General features: G+C 33.2%; 1 protein-coding gene and 1 pseudogene across 2 annotated transcripts; one reads left to right on the plus strand and one right to left on the minus strand.

Annotated features, from left to right (window-relative positions):
• Nucleotides 1-916: 916 nt before the first annotated feature.
• On the minus strand, nucleotides 917-8960 carry LOC113874806 (annotated as a pseudogene).
• A 6222-nt stretch (nucleotides 8961-15182) lies between these two features.
• On the plus strand, nucleotides 15183-21458 carry LOC113874948 (protein IMPAIRED IN BABA-INDUCED STERILITY 1-like). Of its 2 annotated transcripts, XM_027513271.1 has the most exons (10): nucleotides 15269-15431; nucleotides 15565-15979; nucleotides 16441-16725; nucleotides 16872-17189; nucleotides 17907-18134; nucleotides 18386-18483; nucleotides 19047-19134; nucleotides 19255-19788; nucleotides 20489-20621; nucleotides 20819-21438. In XM_027513271.1, the coding sequence occupies exons 2-10, from the start codon at nucleotides 15671-15673 to the stop codon at nucleotides 20836-20838; spliced, it is 2013 nt and encodes a 670-aa protein (XP_027369072.1). In that variant the 5' UTR covers nucleotides 15269-15431; nucleotides 15565-15670; the 3' UTR covers nucleotides 20839-21438. The 2 variants fall into 2 exon arrangements, with proteins under 2 accessions (XP_027369071.1, XP_027369072.1); XM_027513270.1 differs by having other exon boundaries at nucleotides 15183-15979; nucleotides 20819-21458.
• Nucleotides 21459-27729: the final 6271 nt, after the last annotated feature.

The raw sequence follows: 27729 nt of genomic DNA on the forward strand, positions 1-27729 counted from the left end.
CTTGATGCAGATTTCCATGCCAAAGTTGGGGATTTTGGACTTGCAGAAGTGTATGAACATATTTCCAAAACTAAGGGGGTAGGCGGGGTGAACAATGTGTGCTAATGAAGAAATATAATTGATTGATGACTCGGAATTTTATCACTTTCTAAAAAAAGTTAGAACACTTCGTGTTATATTAAGAGGATGTGTCACAATACTAACTTGACAGTAGAAGTGCCAACATTTTCCTTTCAAAAACTATCTAACTTGGAAGTCAAACAAAATACAATCAAACACAATTGCAGGACAATATTTAAGCAAATTTATTTACTACAAAAAGAAGCAGCATTCCTATATGCAATATTAAACACAGTCAGCGGGATACTGCAAAAATGCCAACACATTGGTTCGATTAATAATAGCAGAAGATGCATGCTCCCATGCTATTGGATTAGATCTTGCAATAAAATTCAATTTCAGTACATGGGAGCAACATTGGAGTATTGCAATTCCCATAGAATAAACCGCATATAGGAGCGAACAAAGAGACACGAAAAGCAAAAGGAGAGTTCTTTAATTCTAAACTGAGAATAAAACTAGTCACTAAACACTTGTTGGAGGGTTGATTCTTTGTGGAAATGTTTTTGTTTTTCAATATGTATATATAGAACACTAGTTCTAATATTGTCACCGAGAATATGAACTTTAATCGCTAATAACAGAACTAACTATAAACAAATCCCAATACTAGAAGCATTCAGAGTGAGGTCATTTATAAATTTGAATGAGTTGATTGGTTTTGGTACAGTAATTAGGTAAGTTGCATCACTTTTAACACAATTCATTAATGAAAGATGTATGCAAGAACATACTATTAATCAACACAGAATTACCTGCTCATCGCTCAGTGATCCCCTTGGAGCACTTGCCACTTTCAGCGCTTCTTGCTGGTGAGGATTCTATTAACAATACTGTTCAAGAAACTGGAGTAGGATTCTTTACAAGATGGTAGTACTAATATTGATCCTATGAAGCCACAGAAACCCGTGTAGTGTCCTAGACCCATGCTCATATACAATCCTTCCAAAAATACTGAATTATCATCTCTCACGGTATTGATTGTTTATGATATTCTGTCGACTCTTCTTCTGGACATTTTATGACAAGTGGTTCTCCACAAAGATTAAAATTACCTTCCAAACTTGAAGCATTAAAGCTCTGCAGCTGTTTTCCAACTGAGATTTTTCCATAGAGGTGATTCATTTACAAATCCAGCATAGTGAGATGATCAATATGAGCCAAACTAAAAGGAATCATGCCAGAAAAATGATTTCTTGACAAATCAAGAAATTCTAGTGACTTTAAGTTTCCAACATTTGAAATGATTTCCCCACTAAGACTGTTCCTTGATAAATTTAGTGAAACCAATCCATATAAATACTGAATTTCAGTTGGCATTTCTCCTGTGAGATGGTTGCTTGAAAGATCAATGCTTTTTAGAAACACATCTGCATTTTTTAAGCCACGATCAATACTTTTCCACATCAAGAATAGGTACAAATCATAATAAGCATGATATGATTCATCTTCTTCTTTGTAAGTAATATACCAATGATGATCATCCTCATCCATTGATGGAGTTGAGCTTGTAGTGTCCTGAGCCATGGTAGTAAAATTCTTTATGCAAGCTGGGATTCCTCTTGATAAGCTATTTACTGAAAGATCCAAGACTCGAAGTTTTCTTAGAAAACAAAGATTCGAAGGTAGACTTCCCTGGAAGTAATTCAATCCAAGGCTTAAAATTGGTGTAAGCTTTCTCCAATCCACAGAGGTATTGGACCATAAAACTTATTTTCTCCTATATCCAAATTCAGGGAGGAAGGTAGTTGACCATTTAAACTATTATTTCTAAAAATCAAACCCTCTATATTAGCAAGGGCACCCATTGAAAAAGAAATCTTTCCTGACAATTTGTTATTGCTCATGTCAAGAAACCGTAATGAGTTTAGATTATTTCAACAATTAAGCAACTTACCTTCTAATTGATTGAAACATCCAAAAGTTCCAAACTTGCATTTTTGCCAAATACTAAATCTGAAAATTTATTATTGGAGAGATGCACTGCTGATGCTTGAACCTTCAAGTTGATTCCAAGGTAAATCTATTTCAGGGTTGTTGGTAAACTCAAGTTCCAAATTCGGAATCTTGCCATGGAGATTGTTATGTGAAATATTCATGAAAGTTATTTCTTGCAATTTTCCCCAAAACCAATGAGGGATTTGATGAAGATTCCCAACATTTGAAGTATCAAAATCATGTAAGTCATTTTGAGTCCAGAGCCAATCAGGAAATTTAGAATCTAGTTTGCAAGATTGTAGGTTCAAATATTGTAATTGAAAAGGAGGAACCCAGCTAACACTAATCTTGTTAGTCAATGAGCTGTTGAAAAGTAAAAAAAAAAAAAAGCACATGCAAAGAAGAAAAGAAAACGCGTACAATTTGAAAATTCGGTGCCTAACGTGTTTTGAAAATTGAGCGTTTCATTTGCCTATATAAAGGAAATAATGAAAGGCAAAATATATAGAACAACTGAAAATATTCAGAAAGCAAAAACAGAGAAAATAGTTTAGCTTCTGGGTACAATTGGGTTACGGGTTGTGAATGGTTGTGAGTCATTTTTTAGTGTTTTGTAAACACCGAGTATATTCCCTTTCTTTAGTAAAATATCTGCAGTAGTCCAGAGACGTAGGCATTATTGGCCAAACTCTGTTATCAATTTGTGTGTGCAATATTCCACATTTATTTTTCACTTCCACAAATTTGACGTTACAAGAAAGTTCAGCGTAATTTTCTCAACAACTGGTATCAGAGATGGTTCGAAATTCTGCAATTTTTGTGAGGTGCGGTTCATATGAATAGTAAAATTCTGCAATTTGCACCGTTCACACGAATAGTAAACTCGCAAGTACGGTTCAAGTGAATAGTGAATAGTGAATAGTGAAAAATTTGTCAGCATTACAAATTTGTTCACAGACGTATTCTAAACACAGTGGTATACAGAAATTATCAGAAACGATTCTGAGAAGAAGTCAGATTTGAGTGGGAGTGATGGCCGCAGATGAAGGAAAGGTGAAAATTGAAAAGTTCGATGGTACAGACTTTGGCTTTTGGAAGATGCAGATCGAGGATTATCTGTATCAGAAAAAGCTGTATCAACCTCTCACAGGAACAAAACCAGAGGGCATGAAAGAAGACGAATGGAATCTTCTCAATAGACAAGCCCTTGGAGTCATCCGATTGACGTTATCCCGTAATGTTGCTTTCAACATTGCAAAAGAAAAGACCACGGTGGATCTTATGAAGGCTCTTTCCGACATGTATGAAAAGTCGTCTGCTTCAAATAAAGTTTATTTGATGAAGCGGCTATTCAACCTTCGGATGACAGAAGGCGCATCAGTAGCGCACCACATAAATGAGCTCAATACAACCCTAACCCAATTGAGTTCAGTTGAGATTGAATTCGATGATCAAGTACGAGCATTGGCACTTTTGTCCTCTCTACCAGAAAGTTGGAAGACTACTGTCTCAGCTGTGAGTAGTTCGACGGGAGACACTAAGTTGAAATTCAATGACGTTCGTGATCTGATTCTCAATGAATAAATTCGATGAAGAGAGTCAGGAGAATCATCAACCTCTTCAGTATTGCATACAAAGTCAAGAGGAAGAAATTCAATCAGAGGAAATGGACGTGGTAAATCAAAGGACAGGAGGTCAAAATCCAGAAGTCATCATAGTTCCCACAAATCGAAGGCAATCGAGTGTTGGAATTGTAGGAAGTCCGGGCACTACAAGAATCAGTGCAAGAATGCACGAAAGAATCAGGAGGCGAAAGACGAGACAAATGTTGCTTCCACCTCTGAAGGAGATGATGCGTTGATATGTTCTTTAGAGAGCAAGGAAGAGTCTTGGGTGTTAGACTCTGGAGCATCTTTTCATGCCACTTCGCAGAGAGAATTTTTCAAGAACTATGTTCCCGGAAACCTTAGTAAAGTTTACCTTGGTAACGACCAATCATGTGAGATTATAGGTAAAGGTGTAGTGAAGGTTAAGTTGAACGAGTCTGTATGGGAATTGAAAAATGTCAAACATATTCCCGACCTGACAAAGAACTTAATCTCAGTAAGCCAGTTGGCCAGTGAAGGCTACACAACAGTCTTCCACGGTGATAACTGGAAGATTTCAAAGGGTGCAATGGTAATTGCTCGTGGCAAAAAGAGTGGTACTCTTTATAAGACAGCAGGAGCATGTCATCTAATTGCAGTTGCAGCAAATGAAAATCCCAATCTATGGCACCAGAGACTAGGCCATATGAGTGAGAAAGGGATGAAAATCATGCACTCAAATGGTAAGCTACCAGGTCTTCAGTCAGTAGAAATTGACATGTGTGAAGTCTGTATACTTGGAAAACAAAAACGAGTTAGCTTTCAGACAAGTGGAAGAACCCCAAAGAAGGAAAGACTCGAGCTTGTTCACTCTGATGTTTGGGGTCCAACATCTGTTCCATCCATTAGTGGGAAGCAATACTTTGTGACTTTTATCGATGATCACTCCAGAAAGGTATGGGTATACTTTCTGAAATATAAGTCTGAAGTATTTGAGGCTTTCAAGATGTGGAAAGCCATGGTTGAAAATGAAACAGGATTGAAGATTAAAAAGATTAGAACCGATAATGGTGGTGAATATGAAGACACCAGATTCAAGAAGTTTTGCTATGAGCACGGGATCAGAATGGAGAGGACCGTGCCAGGTACGCCTCAACACAATGGTATAGCTGAACGTATGAATCGAACGTTGACTGAAAGAGCTAGAAGCTTGTGTGTGCAGTCAGGCTTACCAAAGCAGTTCTGGGCAGAAGCAGTCAACACAGCAGCTTACTTGATCAACCGAGGTTCATCGGTACCATTGGAGCACAAAATACCAGAAGAGGTATGGAGTGGAAAAGAGGTAAAACTCTCACATCTTAGAGTTTTTGGCTGTGTAGCATATGTGCACATTAATGATCAAGGCAGGAGTAAGCTTGATCCCAAATCAAAGAAGTGCACTTTCATAGGTTATGGTGAAGATGAGTTTGGCTACCGCCTATGGGATGATGAAAACAGAAAGATGATCCGCAGCAGAGATGTAATCTTCAATGAAAGAGTGATGTACAAGGACAAGCATAGCACAAGCGCAAACAATGCAGAACAGATTGAGCCAGTGTATGCAGAAGTGGATGATGTCCCAGAAAATCCTGTAGTTGAGAATCCTCAGTCAGAGGAATCAATTGAAGAGAACAGTAAGCAGCAGTTTGACACATTAGAGGCTCCTATTTCAACTCCTGTATTGAGAAGGTCTTCTCGACCTCATGTGCCTAACAGGAGATACATGGACTACATGTTGTTGACTGATGGAGGAGAGCCTGAAGATTATGAAGAAGCATGTCAAACTATAAATGCCAACAAGTGGGAGCTTGCTATGAAAGACGAGATGAAGTCTTTGATCTCTAATCAGACATGGGAACTAGCTGAGTTACCTATGGGAAAGAAGGCACTTCACAACAAATGGGTGTATCGGGTGAAGGAGGATCATGATGGCTCCAAGAAATATAAAGCCCGACTAGTTGTCAAAGGATTTCAGCAAAAAGAAGGAGTTGACTACACTGAAATCTTTTCTCTAGTTGTAAAGCTCAATACTATCAGGTCTGTCTTAAGTATTGTGGCTAGTGAAGAGCTCTATCTTGAGCAATTGGACGTGAAGACTGCATTTCTTTATAGAGACTTAGATGAGGAAATCTACATGCATCAACCTGAAAGTTTCTCAAAAGAAGGGAAAAAGAATATGGTATGCAGATTAAAGAAGAGCTTGTATGGCCTGAAACAAGCCCCAAGACAGTGGTATAGGAAGTTTGAAAGCTTCATGCACAAGGGAGACTTCCAGAAATGCAATGCTGACCACTGTTGTTTCTTCAAGAGGTATAACTCCAGTTATATCATTTTGCTACTTTATGTTGATGATATGTTAGTAGCAGGTTCAGATATGAACGAGATTAGAGATCTAAAGATGCAACTGTCAAAAGAATTTGACATGAAGGACTTAGGTCCAGCAAAAAAGATTCTTGGAATGCAAATCACGAGAGATAAGCAAAGAGGAATTTTGCAGTTATCTCGGGAGGAGTATATCAATCGTGTTTTACAAAGATTCAACATGGGCAAGGCCAAGCCAGTTAGCACACCTTTGGCCAGTCACTTTCACCTATCCAAGGATCAGTCCCCTCAGACGGAGGAAGAAAGAAACTTCATGGCTAAGATTCCATATGCTTCAACCATTGGAAGTTTGATGTACGCAATGGTGTGTACTAGGCCAGACATTGGCCATGCAGTGGGAGTTGTAAGCAGGTTTATGGCAAATTCAGGAAAAGCTCATTGGGAAGCAGTCAAGTGGATTTTGAGGTATCTACGAGGCACAACAAAGAAATGTTTGTACTTTGGAAAAAGAGAATTAAAAGTACAAGGCTATGTAGATGCAGACTTCGGAGGTGAAGTCGATCACCGAAGAAGTATCACTGGTTACATTTTTACTGGTACTACAACTGTCAGTTGGATGTCGCGGATACAGAAGATTGTTGCTTTATCCACTACAGAAGCTTAGTATGTAGCAGTAAGAGAAGCCAGTAAAGAGTTGATATGGCTTCAAGGTTTGTTAACAGAGCTGAGATTCATCCAAGAAAGGAGTGTTTTGCACAGTGACAGTCAGAGTGCAATACATCTGGCAAAGAATTCAGCGTTTCACTCTAGAACAAAGCACATTGATATACGTTATCACTTCATCATATCTCTGCTTGAGGATGAGGTGCTGACATTGAAGAAGATTGTAGGAAGTAAGAACCCAGCAAACATGCTAACAAAGGTGGTGACCATTGACAAACTGAAGTTGTGTTTAACTTCAGTTGGCCTGCTAGAATAACAGACCAAAAAAGACTGCTGCATTGATTGAGGTGTGAAGACAGATTGAAATCAGTCTTCAAGTGGGAGATTGTTGAAAAGTCAAAAAAAAAAAAAAAGCACATGCAAAGAAGAAAGGAAAACGCGTACAATTTGAAAATTCAATGCCTAACGCGTTTTGAAAATTGAGCGTTTCATTTGCCTATATAAAGAAAACAATGAAAGGCAAAATATGTAGAACAACTGAAAATATTCAGAAAGCAAAAACAGAGAAAATAGTTTAGCTTCTAGGTACAATTGGGTTATGAGTTGTGAATGGTTGTGAGTCATTTTTGAGTGTTTTGTAAACATCGAGTGTATTCCCTTTCTTTAGTAAAATATCTGCAGTAGTCCAGAGACGTAGGCATTATTGGCCGAACTCCGTTATCAATTTGTGTGTGCAATATTTCACATTTATTTTTCACTTCCACAAATATGACATGTCTAGCTTTGTCAATTTAGAAAGGTTGGTGAAATGGGATTAAGAGACCACACCTTCAAATGAATTCCACCTAGGTATAAATCTATTAATTCCGAAAGCAATCCCATGCTTATAGGTATTTGTCCACTTAATTTATTATAAAAAAGAAACAATAATTTCAAAGATGGGAAGATTGAAAGGTCAGGCAATGTGCCAAAAATCCAATTTTCAGATAAATCTAGATCTTGTAACGAGGATCTAAAGCATTTTGAAGAGTTATGAATAAAACTAGAAAACTCTTCAGTTAAACAATTATCACTGGCCCAAAATGATTGCAAGGTGCATATATTCCCAATTGATTTTGGAATCTTGCCAAATAGATAGTTTGTGGAAACATCCAGATATTCAAGTGAATGCATTATATTGCCAAAATCATTAGGAATAGCATCTCTTAAGAAGTTACTGGAAAGATCAAGATCTTCAAGATTGGAGCTCATGTTATGCACCAAGTGGAATATAGTTGGTGATGTTAATTGATTGTGAGCGAGATCAAGGCTAGAAAGAGAAGTGAAAAAATTCAGTTGGGAAATGGACAAAGGAAGAATATCAGCATCAGAAAGGTCACAACTCCTTAGCCAACCACAGTACTTCAAGGCTCAAAAGCTTACCAAAGATTCACAGCAATTGATGAGAAGTGTTGAAGATACGGATTCCTATCATGTCAAGAAATGTCAAAGAAACGAGATGTGATAGCCAAAGATTAGAACTGTAACAAAGGCTAAGTAACTGCAACAATGAGAGATTTCCAATTTGAAAAGGGATTGTTCCAACAAGATTATTGTTGCTAAGATCAAGATGCTGCAATTTTGAGATCTTTCCAAGTTGAAAAGGGATTGCTCCAAAAAGATTATTCTTACTAAGATCAAGATACTGCAATAGTGAGAGATTTCCAAGTTGGTAAGGAATCTGCCCAACATAACCACTATAAGAGAGATTAAGGTATGTTAAGTTGCTAAAGGAGCCAATAAATTTTGTCAAGTTACTATATGTAATTATAAAACTGAGGTCGAAACATGTAAGATGTTGCAGCACAATTATTGAAGGATTGATTTCACCACTCAAATAATGAAGATCAAGGCTTTGAACATAGCCTGTTCCATTGATGCATTGAACTCCCTTCCATTTGCAACAATCTGCAGATGGGTCTTCCTTCCATGTGGACAACATGCCATAGTCATCTTGGAGGCCTTGTTTGAAATTGAGTAGTGCATGTCTCTCCTTCTCTGTTTCAAATAATAATAAAACTCAATCTACTGTCGTCCTTGGTACATGAAATGTGGGGGTTTTGAGGAATTAACAACCATATTAAACGAAAATTATAAAATATGAAAAAAGTAAATTATTTTGATAATTTTTTAAAAATATATATCAAAATGGAATGTTTTAAAGTATAAAAAATGTAATATTTTGCTTTAAAAGGAATTGGATTTAAAACTTAAAAGAAAAATATCATTTTGAAAATATTCGCCATTACTCATGATTTAAGGATGCGTAAATGAAAAGAGTGTATTTAAATAAAGATTAATAAAATATTAAACTAAATCTCAGGCCATGCATAGGGGAAATGTCGAGTGCATAAAAAGTTTATAAAAAATCAGTACTGGCTCTTTTGCGAAGTTCTTATTTATCTTTTTTTTTTCTTCTGTCAAAAAGTTATTATTTATCTTAAGGTTACATCGTTTTTAATGGTTGAACAAATACATTGGTTAGGTCGTTTGGGAAAATGACGAAAATCCATAATGAGGAGAAAAAAATGAGAAAAAGGTTTGGGTACAGCCCATGCCATACACCGTCTTGCTCATTTTTTAGCTATTTTAAAAACTATTATTAGAGATTAAAAAATATTATATCTTAAATTTTTGTATTTTATAATTTCTTTAAATTTTCTTATATTTTAAAAAATTATATTAAAGAGGCTAAAGCATTGTGCGCCACTACTGGACACAACCTAAACCATTCCCTGTAATATAATCCTCATCATTTTAAAAAATTTATTTTATGAATTTAATATTAATACATTGTTAATGTAAATATTTTTATTCTGTTAATTAATTGAAAATTATTGTAGGTATGGTTTTTTAAAATATTTATTATAACAATTAATTTTTAATAATATAATAATCAATAATTGAATGATTAAATAAAAAATGACATTGTCAGTATATTTTAATTTAAAAAATACTACAAATTTTTCCACTATGTAATTTTATTATTATTTAATATTTTAATTTTTAAAATTATTCATTACTTGTTTATGTTTAGGTTATATATTAAAATATCTTTCCATTTTTTAATTCTTAGTTAAAATAATTACTTTCATATTTTAATTTGAAATTCAACTATTTATGCTATCAAATTAATTTCTTTTGATTTTTTGAATTGTATGTTTGCATCTTAAATTTGAACTATACTTTTTACTTATTTATTTGAATTAATGGTGTATTTATCTCTATTTTTATCAATAAGTAAAAGGAGAAAACAAATTAAATACGGATTCTAGTTAAACCACTAGCATCAGCAAGAACAAGCAAGCTAAGTTAAGGAGGATAATCATTCCATTTAATCAAAGGCTTCTTCAAAGAAGCACCAAAGTTTGCCAATCAATAAATGTAACAATTTTCTTCTCAAAGAGTGATGGAAGGAAAGGGTTCCAGTTCCTAGAACAATAAGCATGAATTGGCCAAATGATAGAAGAACAAGAGTGAAATCTATTAACATTTTGATGCATGAGTTTTGTGCCTATAGAATCTAACTCACAAACTCACAAATCACATTTGTATATTCATCTTCTCAAACTCTTCCTGCATTTTCGAAGGCACTTCCATCAACGTTCATTTTAATGATTTGATCCTGAGGAGGAGACCAAAGTGACATAACAAATAGGTCTGTGGTGAGAGATAGTCATGCAGGATTTCTGAATATCTTCATAAAAGACTGATTCTGTTGATAACTTCCCAATCCTTCATAGCTAAGTTTTTAAAATCTACATTCCTATTATGCCACAAAATCAAATAAACAATAGTATCCAGAGAACTATCAACTTTAATAATATTCAGTCTAAGCCAATCTTTGCACTTGTAATTCATGAAGTTGTAATTAATTTATGCTATATTGTATTAATGACAATGACACCCAAGTTTAAAGACTTAATATATTCTTGCATCTACTTTTATCCTTAGAGCTCAGCCCATTTCATTCAACCATAACATGATCATGTGGGCTTGGACCAAATCACCCTATAAACCATTTCATTGTAGTCCACTTCTTCTCAAAAACGAAAGTATTAGTTTTCAAATCTATAGAACGTATCATGACAACAACAAAAAATCAATAGAACGTATGGATATGTCATGCGTCTGTGATGGGTGACATCATGGGATCACATTGGCACTCATGTCAGCAGAACTTACATTTGGGATTAAGAAAAAGTTATGGAACACTAGATTGTAGATTAAAAAATGTAAAGGGAGAAAAAGGGTGTTTATTTAATGTGATTTTTTTCCATTTAATTCATTAGATCAGAAAAGCAAACATGTGAATTATGAATCTGGAAACATCTATTTGCTGCTGCAAGCAAACGGACGAGGTTAAATTCTGTTGAACGTGTGAGAATGATGAAGTGTTATATATTTTAAAATTTAGTTTAAGTGGACAGGCTTAAATTCCCAAAGAGCTGCTGATGAAAATTTTAATTTATTATTTTGGTAATTATGCTGGAATTAGAGCTTCTTGCATTTGACATACATCGGTATTAATAACATTAATTGCGTAAAGCAAGTAGTTTAGGGCAACAATAGCAATATTAGTACGATTGATTTTGACTAATTTCCAATAGATAATAACAACATAATCTAATGATTATCATACTAAGCCTTAACTTTCTCGTTCGCCTTAGAAATAAATGTTTCCCTGAGGTTTATATAATAATATAACTAAGTTGGTAGTACTTAACAAAAGGGAATTAATATTACTACCTAAGTTGGTCTTCTCACGCTATCTTTTGACTCTTTGGACAAACAATTCGAAATGAAAAGGGACTGTTAGTATTCGACACTTGATCCCATAACATTTAACATTTTAACTCTCTTTGAGCTAAATATTATTGACAGTACATTTAAGTAAGAACCATACGTTTAAATTACAGTAGCTTTAATGAAAAATTTTGGTAAAGTGAATTGATCTTTGAAATAAAAAAGAAAAAAAAAAGATGTATCGAATGATAAATTTTAGTGGGTTGAAGTTATGATATGCTTTTCAAAATTAAATAATCAATAAAAACATTATTATTAGCTAACTTTAAAAGGAGAATTACGCCACTTCATCGCACTAGAGAATCTAAAGATGATTATGTAAATGCTAAATATTAATGATGATGACGGAGACAACATATTTCTTTCAAATTTCCAGATCATACAAACATTAGTAAAAGTAGACCGTGGATAATTTTTATATGAAAATGAAAAATAAACTGATACCCTACTAGCTTCATTGAGTTAACTTTATATCCGACCTTGAAGAATTTGCATGTTCTTGAGTGATATGGTTAGCTTCTACCTTCCTAATCATTAAGAGGGAAAACATAAACATGTTACTTGGCCAGGATATGAGCAGAAAAAGAAATAAAACAAAGAAAGGAAATGTTGTTGTATTATGGTTCCCTTGTTGTCCATTGTTTGCGGATGCCTGTTTTTCATTTCACTAAGCGTATGTAGGTTCTCTAGTCAATATTTGCACCAACTAAACCATAGTTATAAAGCAAATCCTGACATGGATCCCCCACTTGTGACCAAACTTTGACCTACCACAACCACCTTCTTTTGTTCTTCATTTGATAACCCTTTATTCTTTTTAATCACTATTGTTGGTTTTCAGTTCCTTTGACATCTCTTCCAACGATAGAGGGAAATGCCGAAATGCTTTCTCCACCAAGTATAAAAAAATGACATTTTGTTAACCAGAGCAATAATAGTTAGATTAATTTAAGTATTCAAAAGTGACTTTTTTTATTAAAAAATGTTTAGTACATTAAAGTTACAAAAATGAAATTAGTAATTTTAAAAGAAAAGTTAGACACTTAAACTCAGCTCTAACATTTAAAAAAAAGAATTAAAAAATTAATCACAACATTTTGAATTCACATGCTTTGTTCAACATCACATTTACTCACTTGTTTCTTTTTATGCACATTTACTGGCTTGTTTGAGTTGTTTCCTTGTTTAGAAATTAACTTCGTCAGTTTATTCTTGTTTTGGTGCACGCGGTTTTTCTTTTCTGTTTCTTGTCATTTTTATCAAGCTGCAATTTTAAAACACAAGTCCACGGCACTTATGGCACTAACAGCTTTTGTCATAATTACCGAGCCAACATTGTCAAAATGTCTGAAGTATTTAATAAATGCATGAAAAATATTATTTTATCTGATCAACCATATATTAAAAAATTTGAGGACTTTTTCTTCTTTGTTTTTACCCCTGCAATAAATACTATGCAGCTCATCACATTTTTTCCTTTTAACTGGGTTGAAACCTTTTTACGGAAAGATGGGTGCAAGGTTGTAAAAGATAAAACTTTTGCTCCTTTAACTTTGCTATTTACCACTTTTCATCCCCTCTTTTAAATTGTATATTTACATAAGGTTTCATGTACATTTATTTTCGTCGATTTAATGTAAAGATTTCTTGCGTAGTTTCATCTATAAATCTATTTATTGGTTATCACTTTTGTATTGTTTATATGTATGATTGGTTCTGAGTGCTCCTCCTTCTTTGAGGGAGATCTTGAAAAGATCACGGGAGGCACGAGGCAGCAATTATGGCTTTTATCAGAGCCATCTTTTTTTCTAGGGGTAAGAGGGTGCAGAAGTGATTGGTAAAGAGAGTAACTATTATTAGTGTGCATCAGTGATGACAAAAACACACCACATGTAGAACTGATAAAAGGAAGTTTGTAACTTTATAACAAAGAAAAAAAAACTATGTTGTGTAATTCTTTCCTTACAAATTTACAATTCTCTTTAGTTTAGATACTTATATATTTCCTATTTTTTAATTTAATTTTAGTGGATGAATGTTTATGGATGAATCTGAATAGACTAGAGTTGCACTTTGCGTTTTAATCTGTGAAACTTACTTGGAAGGAAGATGAATGAAGTTGGGATTTAATCACAAGTCCTTGCAATCAACTACAAAAGACTTTATCAGCTGAATTAGATGACACCTTCCGCTATTATTACCTCACATTTCTCTAGCTAATTCTGAAGCTTAACTCAAAACTATTAATATCAATTATTTGTTAAGGGATAAACTCAGTCCCCTCTCCAATATTAGCACCCCTCAATCCCTCACCTTTGACCTTAATTTCCTCAAATTATGTTTTCTTAGTATGGTATGTCCCTGTGGCTAAATTCACAAGCTTAATATATGTGCATAACAGCACTAACCATGATTTAGGTAAATAACAAGACTTGCAAAAACAGGATAACTTATTCACCTATTTTACTTTATCCTATTCCAAGCTATTATTCTAGGATTCCAGAGTGCTGTAAATTATATGCAATTGTAATGATAATGGTGAAAATAATTGTTGGAAGCTTGAAGCCCGTTTTGCTTTTGTCACTAAGAAAAAGAAAAAGATAGTGGGGGCTACACTACAAACTTTTTCCTCTCTCTTAGGTTACTTAAAAAACAGCATACTGAAAATAAGGCGGGCAGATTAATGAGGCAGGCAAGGGTTTGGGCATCCAATCATCATGCTATCCTTCTTTCACTCAAGTCAGCTATGGATACACCATGCCTAATCATTGTACTAAAGTCCTAAATGCATTAGCAAAAGGAATCATTAATTAAAACACCACTTCTTGTTTTGTATTAATTGAACAAAAATATTGGTCTTCCTTTTCTTATCTTCTACGCCTAAAAAGAAATGTTGAAATATAAGGAAAATACTATTAGCAGGCAACAGTTAAACTGTCAAACGTATTTACTGTTTTTATCTTAATCAAATTCAAATGGAAGGAAAACTTTCCCATATATAAAAATGGTCCCAGACTCTCAATTCTCAAAGTCAGGCCTATCCTTAGCAGCATGCTTTCTACCCACTAGAAATATCCAACATTCCAAAGCGTTATCTCTAAGAAAGAGAGAACTGTGGTCAATATCAACAACATCCAGGATAGGAAGAAGATAGTGTCAAAACCATGAAGAAATTTTTGTAGCAAAGGTGTGCCCGCCCCATTATTATTTCAACCTTTCAAAATCAAACCCAACAATACTTGGACTATAAGTCAATAAACTGACAAAAGTAACGATGAAAATGTCAGCGATGGCATAACTGTAAACACAGTTAAAATTAAGCAAAAATTTTACATGGACAATTATTACTACAAATTTATGTTGTTTTTTAAAATTAATTACCCTAGAGCATATTAAAACCACCCTTTTATTGCCCTGTCCCCACGCGAGTAAAGTGGTGCATGAAGTATGAACAAAAAAACATCTTAAAATCTTAAATTCAAAGAAAATGGAAATTTATAAGCAAACAAAGATTACAGACCCATTAATCGCACAACAACAACGACCCAATAATATTTACCAGTGTGGAAGCAATATTAATTGTCATTAACAATTATTGATGATTAGCATGACATGACATGACAGAAATGAAAATGGAATATATATCTCACACGTACAACAAAACATCCCATTTTCACACGCGCGCTTCTAATCCAATCCCATGCAAAATTTCCTGACTTTCTAGTTTACCTTTCACTTCAACACACGCAAAACAAACCTATAACAACACAAACAAATACTAAGCAAAACCGGTATTTCAAAAGGCAAATACAACAAAATTTTCTTATTCTTCCGTTGATTTCGGTGCTGTGTTTCAGTGAGCCTCATTAAGATCCCAACATCCACCTTCTCTCCGCAATTGCCGGAGAAACAAAAAGAGTGAGAAAGCGAATGAAACAAAGTCCTACGTTGGTGTCTGTGTCTGAGTTCTTATCATGCGGGGTTTAAAAAACCGACCCATTTCCCCTTGCGTTGTTAAACAGTTGTTGATGCTCTCCCTCGTCCTCTGCAGTTCCCAAAGGAGCTAACTTGACCACAGGAACCGGACCAAGTGAACCGGTGTCGTTGTGTGTCGGAACCTGCAGGTGTTGGGGAATGATATGGTGCAGTGAGGCGTAATGGGGTGTGTGGTGGTGAAGCAGGCGGTGTCGGTGACGCCTGCTATTGACCACTCGGTTGAGTTGGAGAACAACAGGAAGAAGAAGACTGAGTCAGTGGGAGCGAGTAGGAGCGAGTTGGGTGAGTCAGGGAGGGCGAGTTCGAATGGTGGAAGTGAGTCTCTGAGCTTCAGATTGGGGAACCTCAGCAAGTATGTGGAGGGAGAACAAGCGGCGGCGGGTTGGCCGGCGTGGCTCAGCGCCGTCGCCTGTGAAGCCATTCACGGTTGGGTGCCTCTTCGAGCTGATGCATTTGAGAAACTTGATAAGGTTCATACGATGACAACTACCATTCAATCATATATAATTATCAATAAAATAATTTTTTCTCAATTTTTTTTTGTTTTGAATTTATGATTTGATTAGTGCATATTTAGTTTAACTTATCTTGAAGAAAAAAACACGATTTTTTTTCAATTAAGTGCTTACTTTTTTTAAAATTTAGTTCTTTGAATTTTATGGTCAAGGATTAGATTTGTTAAACTTGTTGGAATGATATAAATGTAAATTGAGTGCTTGGTTTTTCTTGAATTATTTATAAAATGCTGCTATTTTCTCTCGATGTTCATTATTGATAATAAATGTGTATCGAGTGATTGATTTTTTCTTGTTGGAATGATATAAATGTATATTGAGTAATTGGTTTTTCTTGAATTGTTTATAAAATGCTGCTTTTTCTACTAATGTTCATTGTTTTGACTTTTTGTTCAATTTGCAAAATGGATTAATAGATTGGGCAGGGTACATATAGTAGTGTTTTTCGAGCAAAGGAGATTGAGACTGGGAAGATAGTGGCTCTGAAGAAGGTGAGATTTGACAATTTTGAGCCAGAGAGTGTAAGGTTTATGGCACGAGAAATAATGATTCTTAGAAGGCTTGATCATCCGAACATCATTAAACTGGAGGGCTTGATTACTTCTAGATTGTCTTGTAGCATATACCTTGTTTTTGAGTACATGGAGCACGACATCACAGGGCTCTTGTCTAGACCAGAAATCAAGTTTAGTGAACCACAGGTATTTTAGCTTCCCATTGTCATGAATATTGCACATTTGTTTCTTTGCTTCTCATACAGCATAAGTGCTACAGAATATTGCATGGTCGTTGTGATGCAATCTTGTTTGTTGGCTAGTTAAAGGGACGAAATAATTTTGTTGTGCAGATCAAATGTTACATGAAACAGTTGTTATCTGGTCTTGAGCATTGTCACTCGCGGGGTGTAATGCACAGAGATATCAAAGGATCAAATCTTCTGGTGAATAATGAAGGGATATTGAAGGTGGCAGATTTTGGGTTGGCAAACTTTTGCAATTCTGGGAACAAGCAACCTCTCACTAGCCGTGTTGTCACCTTATGGTATCGTCCTCCAGAACTTTTGCTTGGTTCAACAGATTATGGTGCATCTGTGGATCTCTGGAGTGTTGGCTGTGTATTTGCAGAGTTGCTAGTTGGGAAGCCTATACTTCAGGGGAGAACTGAGGTAGTAAAGTAACCTTTTCAAAATGTATGGACTTTTTTCCTTCCCACATTCGATACCTTTTCAGAATCAGATTCCCCTCTGATGATGCAAATTAGTGTAAATCTGAAAGTTGGATTAGATCTTATTAGACAAATAGTAAACCACTTTTCTATTAAAGGGTTTTATGGTATTTGCTGATGCATAAGAATCGGATCAGATGCTTAGTGGCCTTCTGTTTGTGTCACCTTACCTCATGCATTTCAGAGAATGTCTTTTAAGTCTCAACCAAAACTAGAAATTCATGTTATCTAGATATCAGTCACAACTTTCAACTGTCTTGTTCTTCCTCTCCAAGAAAGTGGTGCACTCATATCATGCCTACAAACTGATTTGAGGTTTATTCTTAGTTTCTCTTACATTACTATATCCGAATCAATTTTGTAAATTTCAAAATAAATCCTACGTAGTTGCCAATAATAAGTGAACAAGGTAGAAATTTTAATCTGATTCCTATTTCATGAGGTTTTGTGGCAATCTAACTATTGGTTTGTTTGACATTGATGCTATTGTTGCATGTTCAGTTGTTTATGATATCGATACAGTGGAGAGAACTAAATAGATGGATTGTTAACCAGCTAATTGATAATAAATGAATCACAACAAGAAATGACAACTTTAATATTGTTATTTAACTGTTCTTTTGAATATCTTGTGAATTGAACTTTGTTATACATATAGGTTGAACAATTGCACAAAATTTTCAAGCTTTGTGGCTCCCCACCCGATGAATACTGGAAAAAGACCAGACTTCCTCATGCAACTTTGTTCAAGCCCCAGCAACCATATGACAGTTGCCTCCGAGAGACATTTAAAGATTTTCCTGCAAGCAGTGTAAATCTTATACAAACTCTTCTTTCTGTTGAACCAAACAAACGTGGGACTGCCTCATCTGCTCTCTCGTTGGAGGTAGTTTAACTTAGCGGTGTGCGGTTGATATCTATATTGCAGAACATAGTCTTTGATTGCCTTTGTCCATTTTGAATTTGATAATACTTTTTGAAACTTTTATAAAATCCAAATAAATCTTTTCTTTTTACTGATATTAGTCCTAGGCACAAATCTGTGCATCATCCATCTGCAAACTTTTATGACTATGTGAAGCATTGATGGTTTTGGAGTCATCTAGTCTTCTGACCCAACAACTTTATCATTTTCAGTATTTCAAAACAAAACCTTATGCATGTGACCCATCAAGCTTACCAGTATACCCTCCTAGCAAGGAGATTGATGCAAAACACGAGGAGGAGTCAAGAAGGTGAAAATCATTTTCACAGTCTATTTTGTGCAGTTTTGTTGGCTAGAATCCTAGGATTTAGATTGTCACATATCACCAGTGCAAATTCACTTGGTCAAGTGTATTGCCATACTTTGATTTTCTAGGCTGATCCATTAGAGAACTGTTTGTTTGAATGCTTTATCGGGTTCTAGGTTTGGTTCTTCATCTTTCATGTTTCAAACGTCACTTGAATGAACATACTTGTGCAGTGAATTAAGAAAAGTCAACAATTGGGACTAGAAATAAATGTTTTCAGATAATGAGAAAAACATATAGTTATTAGGTCAAAATAACATGAATGTCAAAGAAGGGGCTGGAATATTGAATTTTCTATCTTCCTCTGGGAGTTGGAAGTAGATTATGTTTTTTAGATATATCGCCAAGGATCAGTTTGGTGTCCTGATATGCCACTCTAAGGTTGTATTACTGAAAAAATGTTGTGAACCTTTTTAAGTATTATTGAGCATAATAAACAAAGCTTTCCATTTTTTCAATTATTACTTGTTCCCTTTTCATAAAATCTTATGGTGACAAACTTACAGGAAAAAGATTGGTGGACGAGTTTGTGGACCAGAAACAAGAAAACCATCAAGAAAGCCACTAGGACTGAGTAAATTAGCTCCAGCAGAGGTCTATCTTTCATTCTTTCTTCTTTTATCACTATGTTTCTTATTAATGCATACTAGTTTGCAGCAGTGGACTAATTACCAAAAATTAATTCTCACCAACTATATTGCTTTTCTCTAACAGGATTTTACCAGTCAAACTCAAACTTCACACAAGATGGATGATAGATACGTCCACATCCTTAAAGAAGAGAACACTAACACAGGTGAGGAGGCACCAAAGCAATCTAGTGGTAAACCAGAAGATTCTTCCCAGATGAAGAATGCATCTCAAGTAGATATTCCCTTTCCTGGTCCATTACAAGTTTCAAAATCAAGTGGTTTTGCATGGGCAAAAAGGCGTAGAGATGACACTTCAATTAGATCCCACACTCGGTCGATTTCTAGAGGATATATCTTTAATTCATTAGAAACTTCAACAATAAATTTAAGGAATAATTCTGAATCCATAAACTATGAAAATAAGGACTTTCTTGGGGCACACACCAACTTTAGGGGCCATCATGACCTACCTGAAATTTCTAAGCTTGCAATGCAAAATCAATGGAGTAAGTTTGATCGTCCAGATTCATTTGATACTTCTGAAGAATACCATTCACAAGAACTATCTGTGGCTCTTTATCACAGGGAAGACTCACTATCCAAGAGAAGTAACCTGGTAAGTTTACAAGTTTGCCACATTCATGAATACGGTATTAAGCATTAGATATCATCTTCTGAGGGATGAATCTAAATTAAGCGCCTCTTGTTACATCTTGTTCTGTTTTTGTTTCCATACGTGGAGACTGATGTAGGATTCTTTTTGCAAGATAAAATTTGGAACTTGTGATGATATAGGGTATTCTTTAAACTTCAAAAGTCATATTTTGTTGCAATTTCCAATATTGTTATTGGCATTGTTAAGACTAGTGAGCTGTAAAAAAATTTAATATCTTTCTTAGAGGATAATTCAACTATCTGATCTCCTACTAGGATAGAGGGTGTTTTTTGATAAACAGTTTAATTGGTTAAGCTTGTAAGCTCTTATTATATGAGAGCTTATGTCATGAATTTGGCCACGAAAGTTATTGAAATAAGCTAAAAAGGCTTTTATTTTTATAAACTTCGTAACAAACTTACTAAAATAAGCTAAAAAGAATTTATGGAAGTCATAAGTTCTCTAAAAGCTCTTTCAAACTCCCCCAAAAAAATTGATTTCTCAAAAACCAAGAACTTGTTTTTGCAATAATTACTTAAAAAATTGAAGTTTACTCTTTACTTGACTCGCCTGGTTATTATTTTTCTTGGATCAGAAGCCAGACTATGCGATTTATGTTTCCTTGCATAGACATTATTCTTATTTATTTCCCTCCCAACAGAGTTATCAAGATCAAGGAGAAAAGGTTGAGTTTTCAGGGCCCCTACTATCTCAAATGCACACAGTTGATGAGCTCTTAGAAAAACACGAGCGTCACATCCGGCGTACTGTCAGAAGATCATGGTTTCAGAGAGGTACGTGACAGTAATATCAAGAAGATTATTACATAAGAAACAACAGTTGGTTTTGTTACATATTGTTCTCTCTTTTCTCCATCTTTTTTGTGCCTAGACTTCTTGAAATCGTTATTGAGGAACTGTGCTACTCCAAATCTAATCAATTGATAATGTTAGCATGATATTTTTGTTAACTAGTGATCCTTGGATTGCAGGTAAGAGGCAAGGGAAGTAACTGAAACTGTAATATTCATACATGGAAGGATATAGATCCTCAAATTTCGGATCAAAATGTTCTCATGAAAGGGCCATCTCCATTCTCTAAGAACTCTGCTGTGACTTTAAACAACAAAAAGAACATCATGATGTAAACACAGACACAGTATCCAACAGCATGAGTTGTTACCTAGAAGCTTGGAAACTAAACAATTTGAGGAAAGTAGTCCTTTAAGGTTTCAATTTATTGAAACCAGAGGGTCATGAAGAAGAGAAGATATTTTTGTAACACCATGGATTCTCTATTTTTGGTCAATTATAATATATGAAAATTTATTTCTGCATGATCCGAGCCTCCTAAATCCTCTTGCCTTTGGTAATTGTTGGTAATCGTTATCTAAGTCTCAAGCCTCATCTAGCAATGTACATATTTGATCTGCCATGACTGCTTGAATATATATAGGTTAGTCTATTTACCATGTTTCCCTGTTTTTTAGGCTTCAAAAGAATCAGATATAGTAATTTCTTTATCAAGGAAAGAATTGTACCAGTAAGCAACGAGTCCATTGTAGTATGATATCCGAATCTCCAAATTTCTATACTATTTCATTGTTTGGTCTAGAGTTCAAAAGTTCTTGTTTAGATAGTTGGTAATTGCTTTTCTAAATAATTACTATATTCACTCTAAGCGCGTTCAATTTATCAGGGTAATACTATGCTTGATAAGCTGTGTTGTGCTAAACAAGTATTTTAGCTTCTTTATGGTGCTTTGAGTTATGTAAACAGGGAAAACATTTCGGGGAATCTAAAATTTTTTACTGTTACTACTTTGCACTTACCTTATAATATTTATAGTTTAATCTAAAATGTTGCTTCTAAACGTTTTAAATTATATTTATGCAAACAAGTTATTGATAAATGCAAATATTTAAGTTGATTGAAATACACTGGTAATGAAACAATTTCTATAGTGTTAACAAACTTTAGATTATTATATCAGTAAGAATTACATCATTCCTGCGCCTTTTAATTGGTTGATAATGTAAGAGTGCATTTCAATTTTATTAATGTATTGTAAGTACATTGTACTAAAGCGATAGAACTGGGAGCTAAAAAGCAATAGCATGAAATGTTATGATATTATTAGAAATTTCTTGTAGATATTATTGCATATGTTAGTATGTACCGCTTTAACTATATAAATCAAAACAAATATCTTGCTCACAGGGTACTCATGAATTTCTGTGACGAGATGACAATCGATCCATCATATACTTTGTTATTTATTTAAAATTGTTTTTTACTAATACTTGATGACATGATATTTAAAAGTATTGAGAATAGCTTGTATAACAATATAAAATTCTTCAAAGAACATTTTTTTCATTGTTGTGGATATTTTAGGTTTTTAAGATTTTTTAGTAAGTCTTCATAATTTTGTGGTTAGTGTATCGTTTTTTTTTTTCCCTTTAAGATCCTTGAAAATCTTTGTTATTTGACTATGCAATGTCTTTGAATCCTCAAATCGTTGTTTTAGAGAGTTTTATCTAACCACCAACCTTGATTTGAAGGTTTATGTCACAGTTTTACTTGTAAAAATTCTTGATCAAATATTTAAGTGTGGTCAAATATTTACTTGTAAAACTTTGATTTGTCAATTGGGCTGCTTCTTCTTTTCTTTTAACTTTGTTTCCCTTTTTATTGGGCTTTTTCATTTTATTTATCTCAATTTCGAAAATCTAAAATGTGTTGAAAAAGAAAATATATGTGTGTATACTACTTGAGTTGGTCGTGATGAATTGTAACTCGTCGGAATTCGTTGAACACGTGACATACCGTAGTCATAAATTAGGATAAATTAGCAAGTAACACTGTACGAATATTTTTTTTAAGTTAGAAAAAATTAAAGTATAAAGAAAAATTATTTAAATGGTAAAGAAAATGTAAATATATATAATCCAAATAAATAAGTAAGAAAACATAAGGTCTTTTTTTTTTAAAAGAAACATTTTTAAAACAAATTACAACTGAAATTTAAGACTTGATATCTGAAGAAAAATTAACATAAAGAATATGTTAAAATCATTAATAATTTAAATTTCATAAATATATAAAATTATAAATAGTGGTAAAGCCACTTTATAAAAAAAAAAAAAAAAAAAAAAAGGTGTGCTATGTATTTAAATTAACTTAGATTTAACAAAATCTTAAGAATAGTTACAATTTCAATCTTAATGCAGATAAATTCTTGGCTTTGATTGATTCAATGATTGCTATGTAGTGCGTTGCAAATAACCGCTCTTAGTCTAATACTTACGCTAACCACAAAAAAACACGAAACCTTGAAGGGTTTGTTTTAGGCTTTTGTCTTGGTGCATGTTCTTAATAAAGGGCCACTCTTATCATCGATATAGACGCATGTATGCATGCAATTGAAGCTAAATAAGCTCAAATATGTACAAAGAGTTGCTCCCAAACTTCGTCCCTATCAATCAAAACTGTCTGTTAATTAATGAACGGATAACACCAGAATTGGACAACATACATTGAATATATTCAAATTTGTAGCTATGATGTTAGTCATTTTTTGTTTAACAAAGATAATAGAGCAATTAGGCCAAAGGATAGAATATGCACTATCTTGGAATCATTGTGTTTCTTTTAGTTGTCAGTTTTAAAGCAAACGAGTACATCAACGTGATGATGAAAGTGAGAGAGGGACCAGTCATGGTAGTGGACATATCATGTATACACACCAGTGATACCACTGCCTCCAGATTATAAATAAACAAACAAACACTCTTAAAGAAGAGAAAAAATTTTATACTTCTATAATACATAAATGTTTGTTGTTATTTTAATTTAATTTTTTATGTAAAATGTCTTTATTATTAATATAGTTGTAAAGAAATAAAAATCTATTTTTAGGGGAAAAAAATCACTTAATAATAATATATTAATTTTGTGTGTGGACAAATATGTACTCCAAAAAGAAATTTTTTTGGAGTACATATTCTGGGTTTTCACTTTTGAGGCTTAATAAGTTTCTTCGTTGCTTAATTCTTCTCTTGTTATTCTGGAATATGCTACTGAATGCTCTAAAACACAGACTATCCATAATCACATAATCAAACCCATGAGTTTTGAAGTTTTGAAATTATGTAATAATTTGCATGTCAAACGCTATTAATTTTGTCACATTCAATTTGATGGAGACAACAGAAGATATACCCTTTTTTGTTTTAATTTATTTATCCAAAGTGGTTTAGTCTTAGTTTTTGGTCTCCACGTTGATTAAGTGGTCCATATGAACCAACTACTTGACTGTTCATTTTGTAATCGGAAAGAAATTATAATTTTAGTAATGGAAAGCAGATTTGTGTAACAAAAAGAAGAATGGTTTTTCATATTTTTACACTTTTTCTTTTTCATGATAAAAATAAAGAAACGGATAAACTTATTTAAATTGTTCTCTTCCTAATTTTTTTTACTATAAAATTATATGATAACATCGATAACGGGTATGAAATATCATTCTTGAAAAAAAAAAAAAAAAAAACAGATAGCAAATTTCATGAAATCTCTGAATTAGACAATTAGTCTTACAAATTTGATCGAAAATTTAATCTATACTTTTAGTATTGTTCAAGAGAATGCCTTTTTTTCATTAATGTGTTATGTTTATTGTTATTTCTATATAATTAATTAATTTTTAAATTTTTTGTTCGATTAACAAAGAAGAACGTTAAATATTTTAAAAACGTTAATTAAATGAGAGAGTCAATAAAAATGCTTTCTAAACAGACATAATAAAATAAAATGCCTGAAAGTTGGCAATATCACTTTAATTTTGGCAAAAACAACCTTAAAGTAATAGGATCCGAATTCTTTCCTATAGACGTCCAATTACGTTGATTTTATATTTTTGCTTTCACGCGAAAACAGAAGAGGATTCTGATTCAAATAATAACTTTTGTCTTTTAAGATATATACATAGAAAAAAGAAAACTAACATTAATCATTTAAATAAAATATATTTTTAACTAAATATTTTTATCTCGATAAACAATATAATAAACATTTATATTAAAAGTTAGCACTAATTTTTAAAATATTGTATTTAACATTTTTTTACCTTAAGTTTTTATTTCCATCTCTTTAACTGCCTTTTCCATATACACAAAGGAGGAGACTCGTCAATGTTTTTATAGTTCACAATCCATTATCAATCACCGGAGGCCATATTACTGTTTTTAACGGCAACATGATTGGACCACAAGCTTGACTCATTTGTACCTAAATTGATGTTTCTTACCATAACATTATCGATCAAACAAGTAAAAGAGGGTGTACCAGATAACTTAATTAATAAAAAAAAGGGGGGGCTTTTATTTCGATAGAATAAAACACCATCTTTTCTGATATAAAAACTCTTGGGTGTTTCTCTGCAGTTTCTCCGAAAAGTATTGGGAAGTTCAGTTGGGCTGAGACTTCACGTGAGAATACAGAATCCAAAACGTTACTGCCATCATTCCCCATCTAAGGACTAAGGGTGTATTCATCCTTAGATAATGTTAGGCAGCACAGAGTGGTCACAATCATTTTGTGGACCCAACTTGACATCCATACATGCACATCATCATCTCACCGTTAATAATGTTGACTTTACTCTAGCGTTGACAAAAATCATGTGGCAATGCACACGTAGCTCCTTTGATTCCTTGGACCACAACGTACCTTTGATTGCAAGAGACATTGAAGTGAGATCGCTGAGCAACCCTGCGATTGAATTGGTCATCATCATATCCATTCACATATATACCTCTCCATATTTATTTTCCTCGCTTTCTTATTCCCTAATGCACGACACATGTGAACTGTACCATGGTACATACATGCCATTCTAGTTTTATTTATTTTACTTTACATTGTTAAAAGTATAAGTAAAATAAATTACTAAAGTTTGAATGTTATTGTGTAAGAAAGTGTGTGAGTAGTGTTTGGGAATGTCAATGTGTTTAATGCTGCCTAAACGTTTTCTATTGTATGCTCATTAAGTAAAATTTTGTTAAAGCAAAATAAAAAGTTGGGCACATGCTAAAACTTTCAGAAAATATCAAGTTTTTGTTATTTAGTTTACACTAGTCTTAGGTCAAATATATGTATTAAATAAAATAAATTTAAAAAAGTATTTAATTAAAAAGATTAGGCTAAGTAACCCAGAAGGTATTTTACACTTAAAAGATACCACCCTATTTAATTAATTATGACGATGATATGATTGTGGGTGATGTATTAAATTTTAACTAAAACGTTTTGAATTTCTGTGCTTGCTTATTTATTTAAAAGTTACATATGTCATATAAACTTAAATTTGTTGGTGTATGTAAAAGTAGATTCACAGGCTTATTATTTTTATTATAAATTAAGGCTTTTAAGTAGACTTTTAGGTTAGACTAAACCTTTAAAAATATTTGTTCACGTCGTAAAAAATATTAAACAAATAAGTTAAGTTCAAACAATAAACGAGGTTAAGCTTAACTGCTTTCAGATTTTAAAAAGCATATTTTAACTCAATTTATTTTCACTCTTACTAGTGAGTATCTTAATAATGCATAGAAATTTTAAAATTTGAGAAAAAAAAACATAAAAATTTCCAAATAATTAACAGTTAATTTTTTAAAATATAAAAAAGTACTAAATAATAATAATAATAATAATAATAAAGCACTGTGAGCTATTCACAACAATGGAAAAGAGCTATTTATATTGTTGCAAATTACATAAACAATAACATAGATTAGATGAGAGCTCCAAACAACGTTCAATAGTCGCACACATCCATGTACCAAGTAGTTAACCTTTCATTTTAGGACAAAATACCAAAACTTCTGTTTACGGGAAAGATAATGGAAAATGTTTTTTTTTTTTTTTTTTTTTGGCCCACCTCCTCGGATAATGAATTACCGGTGTCTTCAATTTCTTAGTTTTTTTTTAATGTAATTACAAAGAATGTTAAATTTAAACACATTATTACTTAATAATTTTTCATAAAATACAAAATTAATTAATTCAACTATTAATTTAAAAGTTTTTATCAAATTAACTTTATAAAAAAATAAATAAAAACTTCACCTGTATTATTTTATTTATTTTTAAATATAAGTATCTATCTATATATATATATATATATATATATATAAGAGTGATTGAAGGCATTTTGAGATATGTGTCTACATGGATGCATGATATATTGTGAAGGGAGGCAAGGATATGTGGTGTTTTGTGTCCTTTCCCATTGACATGTTATCTTGGGAACACAGAATATCACGCAGCGATTGGTGCCTTTCTTTTGCTGTGAGATGATCCAATGATGCAGAACCCCACCTATTTAGCAGAGTGTAAATATGGTTGAGGATCCATTTCTTTTTTCTACCAAGTGGGGCATCATAAATCATTATACTTCCTAAGCAGTTTAAACTTGTGTTTAATCACTTATCTAATCATAATTTACGTCGGTTATTAAAATAAGTAAATAATTGTTCGTTTTGTAGCCACTTCCATAATTGCATTTGCTTGCTTTCATTTCCAGCATGCATGTTATCAAACATTTCATTCACTTTAGCATGGATTCTACACAGTACTCCTCTCCACCTCAACCTATACGGTGTAGTTGTGAACAAATTTTACTTATGTAATCTTATTTTATTTTTTAATCCAGATTTTAAGATTCTTGATGACCAAACTTTAACTAGAGTCTAAGAAAAATAAAAATAAAAAATAATTAAATATATTAAAAAATAGACATAATTCAATTTCAAAAGCTACTTAAAATGAAAAAATATATTTAAAATAATTTTTTAATTATAGATTTCTAATTTATGAAAAATATCTTAAAACACTCCCAACA

This window comes from Abrus precatorius, unplaced genomic scaffold (genome assembly GCF_003935025.1).
Source record: "Abrus precatorius isolate BTA unplaced genomic scaffold, Abrus_2018 Scaffold8, whole genome shotgun sequence".
NCBI lineage: Eukaryota > Viridiplantae > Streptophyta > Magnoliopsida > Fabales > Fabaceae > Abrus > Abrus precatorius.

Excerpts from the sequence above, each read along its gene's own strand:
- LOC113874948 (XM_027513270.1), top strand. The coding sequence starts at position 15,671 with ATGGGGTGTGTGGTGGTGAAGCAGGCGGTGTCGGTGACGCCTGCTATT. Across the intron at positions 17,190-17,906 it reads TACTTCAGGGGAGAACTGAG|GTTGAACAATTGCACAAAAT; the intron begins GTAGTAAAGTAA and ends TTATACATATAG. Across the intron at positions 18,135-18,385 it reads CATCTGCTCTCTCGTTGGAG|TATTTCAAAACAAAACCTTA; the intron begins GTAGTTTAACTT and ends TATCATTTTCAG.